This window comes from Pongo abelii, chromosome 1, assembly GCF_028885655.2.
Source record: "Pongo abelii isolate AG06213 chromosome 1, NHGRI_mPonAbe1-v2.0_pri, whole genome shotgun sequence".
Classification (NCBI taxonomy): Eukaryota; Metazoa; Chordata; class Mammalia; order Primates; family Hominidae; genus Pongo; species Pongo abelii.
Window position 1 is genome coordinate 48,475,705 of NC_071985.2, and position 12,692 is coordinate 48,488,396.

The 12,692-nt window shown below is 52.7% G+C and overlaps 1 protein-coding gene across 1 annotated transcript in view; it reads left to right on the forward strand.

Moving 5' to 3' along the window:
* The window catches only part of CACNA1S (calcium voltage-gated channel subunit alpha1 S), a 73,015-nt gene that overhangs the window by 35,713 nt on the left and 24,610 nt on the right, over positions 1-12,692 (forward strand). The window contains exons 13-22 of the mRNA XM_054523477.1: positions 1,131-1,251; positions 2,122-2,236; positions 3,352-3,445; positions 4,166-4,235; positions 6,585-6,717; positions 7,389-7,518; positions 7,795-7,854; positions 9,978-10,084; positions 10,643-10,730; positions 11,007-11,114. Of these exons, the coding sequence (XP_054379452.1) occupies positions 1,131-1,251; positions 2,122-2,236; positions 3,352-3,445; positions 4,166-4,235; positions 6,585-6,717; positions 7,389-7,518; positions 7,795-7,854; positions 9,978-10,084; positions 10,643-10,730; positions 11,007-11,114 (1,026 nt within the window). The remainder of the gene's footprint in view (positions 1-1,130; positions 1,252-2,121; positions 2,237-3,351; positions 3,446-4,165; positions 4,236-6,584; positions 6,718-7,388; positions 7,519-7,794; positions 7,855-9,977; positions 10,085-10,642; positions 10,731-11,006; positions 11,115-12,692) is intronic.

Genomic DNA, 12,692 nt, shown 5'->3' on the forward strand with positions numbered 1-12,692 from the left:
CACTTGCTTATTTGTCTCCTTCACTGCAGCTGCACCCACTTTGTCTGATTAGTCTTTGTTTCTGGTGCCTAGCACAGTGCTGGCCTACTGCGGGATAATATGACTGGGTTAGGGATGGCCTGGGAGTCCAGATGCGTGCTTTCATGTGCTACTCAGATCTCAAGGCAATGTCAGATAAGGGGAGCTTTTCCTCCCCAAGGCTGAGAAAGCCCCAGAGAAACGCAAACCATTTCTCACTCTGCAGGCACGACACAGCCGGTTCACTATCAGCCACCCAAGGCAGCATGGCTGTGGCCCAGTGAGAAGCTTTCAGGGTCCCTGGCCTCCTGGAGGAGTTTTCTTAGCGTAGACATGGAAACATTCCTCTCTGGAGTGGCCCATATTTCATGAGTGACACCTCCCTTTTGTACCAGTGAGAGAGGCAGTGTGTGATCGTCCGTCAATCCTCTCTTTCTTCCATTAGCCCCACTGGCTGGTCAGGCCTCTGGCCTTTCCAGAGACTCGACATTTCACATGACTTCTAAGGCCACAATAACAGGAGGCCTGGGTGGGTGAAGCACAGTGAAGCCCAGGGATTAGAAACAGAACAGGGAAATGGTGAGCCCACAGTCCAATTTCTTGTCCATAGAGAGCAGCAATAAGCTTCTAGATCATTGGAATAGGGGTTTTGTTTTGTTTTTTGAGATGGAGTCTTGCTCTCTCACCCAGACTGGAGTGCAGTGGCACAATCTCAGCTCACTGCAACCTCTACCTCCTGGGTTCAAGCAATTCTCCTACCTCAGCCTCCCAGATAGCTGGGATTACAGGTGCCCACCACCATGCCTGGCTAATTTTTGCATTTTTAGTAGTGATGGGGTCTCACCATGTTGGCCAAGCTGGTCTCGAACTCCTGACCTCAAATGATCCACCCATCTCAGCCTCCCAAAGTGATAAGTAACTGGCGTGAACCACTATTCCCCAGCTGGAATAGGGGTTTTGGGGAGAGCAGGGGCTGGCCACCCGGACTGTGGAATGAAAAGAGGGAAGGTCTGAGAGAACCACAAAGTTGGAGACCTTCGGTCAATGTGGTCCCAACAGAAGACTCTCAGGCCCCTCTGTGTTCCCGAGCCCTCGTTCCTCCCTCCACACAGGTCCTGACAGGTGAAGACTGGACCTCGATGATGTACAATGGGATCATGGCCTACGGAGGGCCGTCCTACCCTGGCATGCTTGTGTGCATTTACTTCATCATCCTTTTCGTCTGTGGCAACTGTATCCCCTCAGGAGCAGGGTGCAGAAAAGAGCTGAGGGAGGGGGTGGGGGAAAGGGCTTAAAATGAGAGTCAAGGGTGTCCAGTTTCTAGGTAGCCAGGCCTCTGGCTGGAGGGGAGCTCCCAGGCCCATGGGGTAGGGGTAGGACATAACAAATGCAGGTATAGCTGTAGGATAATTCTTTCCGCCAAAAAGATTAGAGACTCACAGGGGTGTTTGGCTACAGCTGGGAGGAATTAAAAGCCCAGTAAGGTCAGTGAGCCTAGAGCAGTGGGGAGGAAGGACAGAGCTTTGCTGAAGAGCATGAAGATGGTGGGACAGCCTTCTCCAAAGGTTCAGAGGCAGGCAGGGAGCCACCAGGACCCTGTGGCCAGGATGATCAGTCTGAGTGCTGGGACCAGAAGGAGGGAGCCAGAACAGGCTGAGAGATGAGAGGAGCAGATATGAGGGTAAGGTGGATGGGGCCGGAGAGATACCGGCAGTGCCTGAGCCGTCCTGGTGCCTGCACCATGGAATGTGATACTGTGGGGAGTGGGGAGGAAGGGCACCATTGTTCCCCAACTCATGCGTGCCTCACATGGGTCTCACTTGTTTTGCCTCACTGGCTCTCCACGCAGCTCAGTGTGGGAGCTGGGACTGGTCTGGACAGGAAGCGGATGGGATTCAAGGCCACAGGATTCAGGCTCCTTCCTGGGTACTCTCAGCAGGCAGGCTTCCCTGAGGGCCTTCCACTATGTCCCTGGATCCACACCTTCCCATGAGTAGCTCTGGGAGTGGGGTTAGGTCCTGCCCACATGCAGGCAGACAGAACTCCTGCCCCGCAGGCTCCCTTCCACCTACAACCAAAGGCTCCTTAGCTAAACCCGCTCAGACATCCTTCTCAATGTCTTCCTGGCCATTGCCGTGGACAACCTGGCCGAGGCGGAGAGCCTGACTTCTGCCCAGAAGGCCAAGGCTGAGGAGAGAAAACGCAGGAAGATGTCCAAGTGAGTGCTTCCTTAGCAGGAAGGGGCCTGGAGTGCTCCGTCGTGGCCATGGCCTTCCAGCCCTGGACAGGGCCTCCCTGTAACCCAACGATCAGGGTCCCTGACATAGTGACACCCACCTCAGTGGGCAAACTTCTGCAACCTGCACATGGGGATGGCTGAGGTCCTTCCCTGGGGGCAGGAACAGAGACAAGTTGGCCTTCTGGACAGACAGGCCTCAGGATGCAGAATGCCAGAGCCTCAGAGCCCGGTCAGTTGGGCAGGGCTCCCCTGGGGAGGGATCCTGGGAATTCCCCTCCCAACCCTGTCACTGAGTCACTATGCTTCTCGGAGAGAGTTGTTGCCCTTTGCTGAGCCTCAGGCATCTTCTCTTCTGTGAAGTTGCCATTGGCTTCTCAGGTTCTTCACAATTCTCTCCATCTGTGACTTTGTCAGTGAATTCTTTATAGCCTAGGACCCTCCTCCGGGAGTGGAAGCAGACTGGTGTTCTAGACAGTGTTTCTCAAACTCTAACTGCAAACAAATCACCTAGGGATCTTGTTGAAATGCTGATTCTGTTTCAGCTGGTCCAAATCAGATGGGGCAGGGTTCGAGTTCTACATCGAACAGGCTCCCAGGTGGGGCCCATGCTGCTGGTTGGAGGATTATGCTTCAAGTACCTAGGTTCTAGACAGAGTCCTGCTTCTTCCAATGCCCATGCCTACAGGAATGGGACACCCGTTCCTGTGGAGGCAAGATGGAAAAAGAGGGACCAGCAATGGAGTTCAGACATTTTTAAAGAGTTGGAGCCATCTTGGGCAAACCATGCTTCTACTCTGTGAATCTTGTATAAACCCAGTACAAAGCCACACTCCACCCATTCACTATCAACCAACATTAAACATGGCTGACCAGTGAGCCACCGGTAGCCATGGGCCCATGCTGTGTGTCGGGCCCTCTCACCACAGAGAAGGGACTTGCCTGAGCCCACTGCCCTTCCCATTTGGGGGCTAATGCCACTCCTCCTACAGATCCCCTGGAGCCCTTGGTGTGGGATCCTCCTGAAGGTGTTGTCAGGCTCAGCAGATCCCTGAGAACTTTCTGGTTTGGCTTCCACTTTGGGTTTTCTAACTCAGGGGTCTCCCAGACAAGTCAGAGGAGGAGAAGTCCACGATGGCCAAGAAGCTGGAGCAGAAACCCAAGGGTGAGGGCATCCCCACCACTGCCAAGGTGAGCACCTCAGGTGGGGATGTTAGAGGCAGGCTGGGGGCTCTTCCAATCCATGGTTCCCTTCATACCACAGGATACAGGTGGGGTAGGGTGGGGAGGTGGGAGAGTTATCAGCCAGGTGAGGGCATCTCCCTGTGTACGACTGGAGGGAGAGCCAACGAATCCATCTCCAGGGACTCCTGCACCGAGAGGCATAGACCTCCCAATCTGGGAACCAGACTTCCCCAGCGTAGCAACTTCCCACTCCAGACCAAGGAGGTATTTCCTCTCCCTGACACCCGCTGTTCCACTGAGAGGCCCAGACCGGCTTCCACCGTTGCTAGCCCTGCCCTGCTCATTCCCATCTGGCTCTGCTCACCATTCCTGAAAACTGAGGAAGTGGAGTTCAAAAAATCAGGGAACTGGGCCCAGAGGGGCTGGAGGTCCTGGCCTGGGAACCTCAACTCTCTTCTGGAGAACCAAGCAGTGGGTGTGTGAAGATAGAGTCAGACAGGCCAGGGCAGGCTCAGGCCTTGCCCCGTGGGAGCTTGTGCAAGTTGTCTGGCCTTGCTGGGCATGGCCTCTCATTTGTAAAATGGGGATGATTATAATATTCCTTGTCCCTTAGGCTGTAGGGATGATTAAGTGAACTGAACGCTAACAGGCTTTCCAGTATATGCTCATTGAGGGGAAACCACAACTTCTTTTTCATTGCTATAGTCATTGTGTTCCTTCCTACAGCTGAAAATCGATGAGTTTGAATCTAATGTCAACGAGGTGAAGGATCCCTACCCCTCAGCTGACTTCCCAGGTGAGGATGCTGGAGACTGGACTGGAGCAGAGTGCTGGGGTAAAGTAGGGGTGTGCCGGTCCTGAATTCTCCCCATGGGCAGTCTCTCGTGTGTCCCTACCTGGACCCCTCCATGTGGAGATCAGAACACCGGAGACATACCTTCTGTGCAAATAAGCCATCTGCCAGCTTGTCTGTCTCAACAATGCACACAACAGAAAAACCCATACATTTTATTTTCATGTAACTCAGCAAGTATTTATTGAGTGCCAGCTATGTGCCTCAGTGCCGAGGACTCAGTTTTCAAGAAGCACAGGGACACGTGGGTATACAAGTCTTCCCTGCCAGTCATGCAGAATGAATCATAAATGAGGACATGCCCATCTATGTCGTGATGAGGCAGATTACTCACTATCCAGTGTCCAGTAGGGCCGGGGGCCAGAAGGATACAAGGATGAATAAAACCACGACAGGCAATGTGGGAAAGTCCAAGAGGAGGAAACAATGGTGGGGTAGGGGGAGCATGGATAAGAAACAACTGTGGATAAACCACAAACATCTCATAAATGCAAATAACCAGTGACTGCTGCAGAAATCCCATTTATCTGGACCAAGAAGAGGACAAGCAGAACCAGGCTGAATTAATCTTACCAGGCCACCTGGCAGAGCCCTGGGGCCCAAGAACTCTCTGAGTCCTGGGTCCTTCGGAGCACCGGGTCAGTGGGGCAATTTTAGATCTACTTGTCCCATCAGCTGATCAGCTACTTGTATGTCTACTTATGGAATCAGCTGATTAGCATCTGTTTGCCCCAGTGACTCTAAGCTCCAGGGGGACTTTTGTATTCCACACAGCACAGTGTTTGGCTCAGAGGAGGCACTCAATAAATTGAATGAATGAATGCATGAAAGAATTTTGCAAAGTGAAGTATGGGGAGAATGGAGCTGGTACAAGTAAGAATAATGAAATTTCTTCAAATATCTACCAGCAATGAATATTTGTGTTTTAGAATAACTCATTTTGAGTTGTTTCATCTAACAGTTGTCACCTATTAGATGGCAGTGACTGGTGTGCAGGTGAGATGGTGGCTGACAGGAAATCTGAGGTCAGGGACAAGGAAGGGGTTGGAAAGAAGTGAGGAGAGGAGGGGTAGAGGGGGTGTAGGCTGGACAGCAGGAAGAGAGTCTTACCAAGGAGACTGAATGTGTTTATATCCTGCTTCTTTCTGAAAATAGTTTGAAATGGCTTACAGCAAAAGATGGGTGCAACGAAATTAACAAACTGGGCATAGGCGGAGGAAGTAAGAAGGCGGGGGAAGGATGCAAATACGCTAACTCGAAGAATTAACCGTCTCTGCGATTAAGCGTGAAATGTGTCTCTGGGGTCTGTGGCAGGCTGGGCAAGACAGGAAGTGTCACGTTAGGACACTCATTCTGAGGAATAAGAGTTTTAGCTTCTTGGGGGAACAGAAAAATTGGAATGTGACTTGGTGGATTTGAGAACCCCTACAAGTGGCTATGATGGAGACAGTAGAATCCAGTAGCTCTTGGCTTCCCTCAAGGCCTCTGCCAGGGGCCAGGGGGGTTAGGGAGGAGGTAGCTGTCAGGGGAGGGAACCAAGAGAAACCCCAGCTTTGGACAGTGCCCCCACTGTCTGATCACGGGATTCTCCCACCCTGGGAGCTGAGGATTTTGGGTACTCAGCTTCCTCTTGAGGTCATGAGACCCAGTGAATGTGCTTGGAATGTCTGTCTCTTCATCCCCTATCCCCTGCCCGCATCCTGGGGACTGGGTGAAGCTCAAGAAATTCTGATTGCTTTTTTCCATGCTGGAAGCTTCTCTGTGAAGTCACTATTTTTAAAATCCTAGCCCAGGAGAGGATCACAGAATCCTTTTATTTCAACAACCCTCCTGCCCCTTGTCGGTTTCACAAATTGGAAAGCTGACGCTGAGGAAGGGCACAGACCTTCCCAGCACTGCACAGCAAGTTAGACGCAGACCTGGGACTAGGACCCAGGTCTCCTCTTCTGAAGCAGGGTTTCCCACTGCATCCCCCAGCCTATGGATATTTGAGGCTGTGTGGATAGAGCCTTGAGACACAACATGCAGCCACAAAGTTACTTGGGCTTGCTCCTAGCCCCACTTCTGGAAGGTTATGGGCTTCCCTTACCTACCCTTGACAGCTCAAATCTACTCACTGTGAAGAAAAGGAGATGCCCGGGCTGGACTCTGCCAAAGCCCTAGGGTCTTAAGTCAGCCTGGTACCACCTTGCTTACTGGCTGCAGGGACTCCTAGGAGGGCTCTGAGCACAGAAGCCACGGGCGTAGCAAAGCATGGGAAGACACCCCTAATTCCTCCCTCTCTCCCCACAGGGGATGATGAGGAAGATGAGCCCGAGATCCCGCTGAGCCCCCGACCACGTCCCCTGGCTGAGCTGCAGCTGAAAGAGAAGGCCGTGCCCATTCCAGAAGCCAGCTCCTTCTTCATCTTCAGCCCCACCAATAAGTGGGTGCCCCTTGGCTGCTGGGGGGGGGTGATTGATGCTGCTCTCATCTGCTTCCCTGCCCTAGAAAAACCCCTGTCTGACTCTCCATGCCTACAGTTATACTATGAGAAACTCAGTGTTTTAGCTTAAGATCTTGTGCCCTGTTTAAAATGCTAGTATATCTGGGAAAAGTAATGCTTTAAACCTTATCAGTTATTTACACCTAAGAGGGACCTGTTTATTGATTCCTTTCTGAGAGAAGAGCTTTAGACAGGTCAAGGCGGAGAGAGCAAGGGAAGCTATAGTTTTTATTGGCTTCATAATTTTACACCTTTAAACTATACACAGGCCATAGTCTCTGTGGAGTTTCATCTATCTGCCTCATGGATAGAGACCAGCCTGTCCCATTTTCATTTGATGGAAAACCTCAGGGTGGTGCTGTAATTGCAGGAAGGGGCAGGTGGTGGGAGGCGCTTGGCTGGGAGGAGGAACTAAGGCTTTAGAAACAGAGTAAGGGGTCAGGGCCCCTGTGTGTCCAGCCAGAGGACTCTGCAAGTGCAGGGCTGCCCTTCTCCACTGGCCAGGGAGGAGCAGGAGGTGTATCCCATGTTCCTCCGCAGGATGGAGGCTGATAAGGCCTGAGCCTCCAGCAGCTCACAGCTCCCCTGCCCTCCCTACCTCACCCCACCAGGATCCGTGTCCTGTGTCACCGCATCGTCAATGCCACCTGGTTCACCAACTTCATCCTGCTCTTCATTCTCCTTAGCAGCGCTGCACTGGCTGCGGAAGACCCCATCCGGGCTGATTCCATGAGAAATCAGGTGACGGGCCTCATCCTCTCTGCCACTCAGCACCCCTGCCCCCTCCAGCCTCAGTCTGGTGCCCAGGGTTCAGCTGTATTCTCTATGTGGCTACAAGCGTCAGAGTTTCTTAGAGTTCAATTTCTCAGGGATAGGACTGTCCACTCCACTCCTTCTGAATGGCACAGGCTGGGGCACAGACTGGCTCTGACCGCCTGCTTTGATGCTACTGCTGCTGCTGATTCTGTTGCCCCCTCCTCCTCTCACTGGCTGCTCCCTCCCCTGCCCTGTCCCCAGATCCTTAAACACTTTGACATCGGGTTCACCTCTGTCTTCACTGTGGAGATTGTCCTCAAGGTGAGTGAAGGCTGTGGGGCAGCCCCGGGGAGGGAGTTTCCCTGATGTGGCTCCAGCTTCCACACACTGAACTCAGGGGCTGGAGAGAAGCAGAAAAGAGGTGGAGAGTGGCAGGAAAGACCCATGGGACCCAGCACACCAGGCAGGCCCACAGGTGTCTGGGTGGTAGGCTGGAAAGTAAAGCCCAGCCAGTCTGTGGCTCCCCCATCCACAGAGTACAGCCCATGTCTTGAAGCCTCAGGCATTTTTCTTTTTTTTTTTCTTTTTAGACGTCATCTCACTCTGTCGCCAGGCTGGAGTGCAGTGGCACTATCTCAGCTTACTGCAACCTCCACCTCCCAGGTTCAAGAGATTCTCCTGCCTCAGCCTCTCAAGTAGCTGGAATTACAGGCACCTGCCACCACGCCCAGCTAATTTTTTTGTATTTTTAGCAGAGATGGGGTTTTACCATGTTGGCCGGGATGATCTTGATATCCTGACCTTGTGATCCACCTGCCTCAGCCTCCCAAAGTGCTGGGATTACAGGCATGAGCCACCTCGCCCAGCCAAACTCCAGCATTTTTCTTCCATACAGTTAGCTTAAGAGCAGACCTGGTGGCTGGGCGAAGTGGCTCACGCCTGTAATCCCAGCACTTTGGGAAGCCGAGGTGGCCAGATCACCTGAGGTCAAGAGTTTGAGACCAGCCTGGCCAACATGGCGAAACCCTGTCTCTACTAAAAGTACAAAAATTAGCCAGGCACGGTGGCGGGCACCTGTAATCCCAACTACTCAGGAGGCTGAGGCAGGAGAATTGCTTGAACCCGGGAGGCAGAGGTTGCAGTGGGCTGAGATCACGCCACTGCACTCCAGCCTGGGTGACTCCATCTCAAAAAAAAAAAAAAAAAGAGCAGAGCTGGGGAGCTGTGTGATTTGTTGTCCCTAGACCTCTGTTAACAGCGACTGGAAAGGCCTTTTCCTCCAAGAGTCCCCAGAGAAGTGACCGCTGCCCTGAGCTGGGTTCCTGGCGGCTCTGCCGTATCACGCCTTTTCCACACCTTATCCACAGCATGTCACTGCTCACCCATTCCCAACACAGATGCACAGGGTTCCAGCCATCCTGGGGGTGGTGGGCTCTGGGGGCAGAGGGAGGACCCATCTGTAGCTGAAACCCAGTAGCCCCAGCGTGCACATTCACGAACTAAGAGAGGAGAGGCTAGCCGAGCCCAGGAACAGGCTCAGAGCAGGCTGTGGTGTGAAATCAGGACAGTACCTTATTTCGGGGCCTCAACTATTCAAGGAATTGAGTAGAAGGAGATGGTGGCTTCTTCGAGGTCAAGAAGTTTGTGGAGTTTGGGGCATGAGAGCCAGAACTTGAAGTTGGACAGGCCTTCACTGGGTAGAGATAGTGAGGGCGGCCTAGGACAGACAGTAGCAAGTGCATTATATGGAGATCTGGGGACATTGCCAGAGAGGATAAACTGGCCCCTTTGGGCTGGGATATATTGCACATACAGGGAGGCCTGGGTGCCAAGTCTGGGAAGGCAAATTAAGACCAAATCATATAGGTCCCTGAATGCTGGGAAAGGTTTCAACTCTGTTCGATTTTAAGAGCAAAATGCATTTGTCCAAAGGCATGGGAGATTATTAGAGAATATATCAAAGAAGCTGAGAGGGGAGCAAGAAGGCAGGTGATGGGAAGGAGGTGGAGAGGGAGGAGAGAGGGCCCAGGACCCCTAGAGTCCTGGAGGGCTTGTTCAGCCTGACTTAGCAAGCCACAAGGCAGAGGGGATTGCCCAAGAAGCTTTCCAGGAAGGAGAAATTTTATGTCCTGCAGGAGACAGTGGGGCCAGGGCTCCCCCACTCTGTGGCCCCATGGGAAAGGAGACCCAGGGTTCCCTATGACATGTAAAGAAAGAGACTTCTGGCCCAGCTGCTCGTGAGAAGTCCTCACGCTTCAACAACTGTGAGCAGAGATAGGAAATGCATTTAGGCCACTGCAAGGAGTTGAGTGAAATATAGAGATTTCTGGAAGGCTATTGCCTCAGTAAGTGCTCTCCTGAGCAGAGGCGAGAAGCCCTTGTCTCTGGGAGACAGGCCTGTTCTCCAAGCTCCTCCATCCAGGCTGCTGCCTCTTTCTCCCCAGATGACTACCTATGGAGCCTTCCTGCACAAGGGTTCCTTCTGCCGCAATTACTTCAACATGCTGGACCTGCTGGTGGTGGCCGTGTCCCTCATCTCCATGGGACTTGAGTGAGCAGTGGCAAGGGCCAGCCCTGGGCACAGACCACCCTCTGCTCTGTGCCAGGGCTTTGTAGTGGGAGTCCCACCCCTGCCACAAGAGGAGGGTCTCTCGGGCCTCTGATGGAGGCAGGGGGTCCTGTGGGTTGTCACCAGCTGGAATATGGGTTGCCACCAGCAAAGTGGGCAGTGCTCATGTTCTAGAGACTGGCAAGAGATGCAGAGAGGAGGAAGTGGTCCCTCCCTCCCCGACCCTGTGGGGAGCACAGCCCGTGCCTTTGGGGCGCTCACCGTCTGATGGGAGGGACGGAGCCTCTAGCCACCCACAGGGGAAGGCTGTCTTCTGCTTCATGGCACACCCATGAGAGCACGATCCAGATAGCAGGAGTGGCTGTGGCCTGGAGTTGGGCACACTCTCACAGCTGGAGGAAAGGGAAGGGGAAGGTGGGAGTGTTTTCAGGCAGAAAGGCAGCTGGTGTGGAGGGCAGGATATGGCTGGAGGCTCCACCGCAGACTGGGGCTGGCTGGAGCAGGCTGCCCTCAGCCCCCTCACCATTGCCGCCCCCCCAGGTCCAGCGCCATCTCTGTGGTGAAGATCCTGAGGGTGCTGAGGGTGCTCCGACCACTCAGAGCCATCAACAGAGCCAAGGGGTTGAAGGTGAGAGAGGGCCTGGGCAGGAGCCCCGGAGAGGAATGGGAGGGGTTACAGGGGCCTCCTCACTCCAGAAACCTCAGCCCAGCCATGGCCCAGTCCCATCTCCCTGGCCAGATAGGGGTAAGGATGAGGCTGGGGTAGCTGTGCTTCCCCACCTGCCTCTCCCCACCTCTAACTCATCAGGAGGCAGCAAGTCTTGTACTCCTGGGGTTTCCTCAGCTGGGCTAGCAGGGTTACCGTGGGTGCACCCCCAGCCCCCATTGGCCCCTCTCTCCCCAGCACGTGGTGCAGTGCATGTTTGTGGCCATCAGCACCATCGGGAACATCGTGCTGGTCACTACCCTCCTACAGTTCATGTTTGCCTGCATCGGTGTCCAGCTCTTCAAGGTGAGCCGCTGCCTGCACGAGCAGCTCCCCGTCCCGCTCCCAGCCCTGGTGCCCACTCTCAAGCACAAGGAGCCCCACATTGTGAAAACAGATGTCTTTGAATGCACAGTTTTTCATATGAGAATATCTTATTTTGAAAAATAGGTCTTCACCACACCAAACACATAAGTTTGCAGAAAGCCAGTAAGACATCATTACATTTAAATAGCACCTTGAGTTCCACAAAAGCAGCCCAATGATAATCTCAGAAACAGTCAATGGGCTTCTAACACTACTGAAATGGTAGCAGAGGGTCATGTGTCTATTGAGTTGAGATTAAAATACAATTCAAGCCCTATCTCTTAAAGCTATTGTCATGCACTTAGAATTCTATCAAACAAAACAAGAAAACGGTTAGTTTGATGTCCATCTTTTAAATATGACTATGAAACTTCAGTCTATAAATACAACTCTCTTAAATCAAACTTTTAAGAGGCAGCCATCTTTCAATGATGGTTAATAGCTTTAAGAGATCTAATAAGCTAAAATGAAAACCTGACAGCAATTATCTTAAGCTCTTTTAAAAATTAAATACACAAGCAACACAACATGTTGTTGAGACTCAAAGTGAATTTGCTTCAACTGAATGCACAGAGTTTTAAGGCTAATATGTGGCAAGTCCAGATCCAGTTTCCTCAGTGACGTCCATCCCGGGCCTCTTGGTTGACTGCTGACCACAATTGCCATTGTATTTGCTCTCTCCCTACCCCACATGGCTTTTCCTTGGGGAGGGAGGCCCCTCCTCCCAGGGCCCTGCAGCCATTCCTCTCCCTTCCCACCCTTGCCTGCTTCCTCCCATCCTGCCAGGCCTGTGCCAAGCATACGCCCTATCCCAGCCCCACACTCCGCCTCCGTCAGTGCAGCTGGGCTGCGGCAGCCCATCTTCCTGGCTGGTATGTCTGGCATCACCCACATCTACCAGGAGCCTCTAAGGCTGGGAGTTCATCATCTCACATCTGGAGCCAACCTTATACTTTTCTCACTTTCCTAGGAGAACACAGCTATTCAGTTCCTCTCTGGGAATTAGCCCTACAAATATGTCCCTCCCACAGAACCCTGATTTCCAGATGTCTCTGGCTCTCAGATCATTTGCAGGACAGAGAAATTGATTCCTGAGTATACACCAACACGCTTGATACTTCCTGCATGACCCAGCTGCTCCTCCTATCACCAAAGCATGATCTTTCAAAGTCATAATTACATAACCTCAGTCAGTCTTAGACATGCAATGGCATCATCTTACAATCATTCATTCATTCAACAAACATGTATGGAGCATGTTTTCCATACTTGAGCCAGGGCCTCTGCTAGAGCTGAGGGCCTTACAAGCCAAATCCTCCCTGAGGGCAGGGAACAGGCTCTGAGAGAAGCAGCAGCGTGTAGCCCCCAGAGGATCTTTCCGGGGAATAGGTCTTGTTGGTCCCTGTCCTGGAGGGATGGGAAGGATGGGAGTGTTTATTGTGTCTGGCCACTCTGCCAGCTGCATGCAGACTTCTCCCCCTGGCCCAACTGAGGGCTGTCCACCTCCTGCTCCCCAGC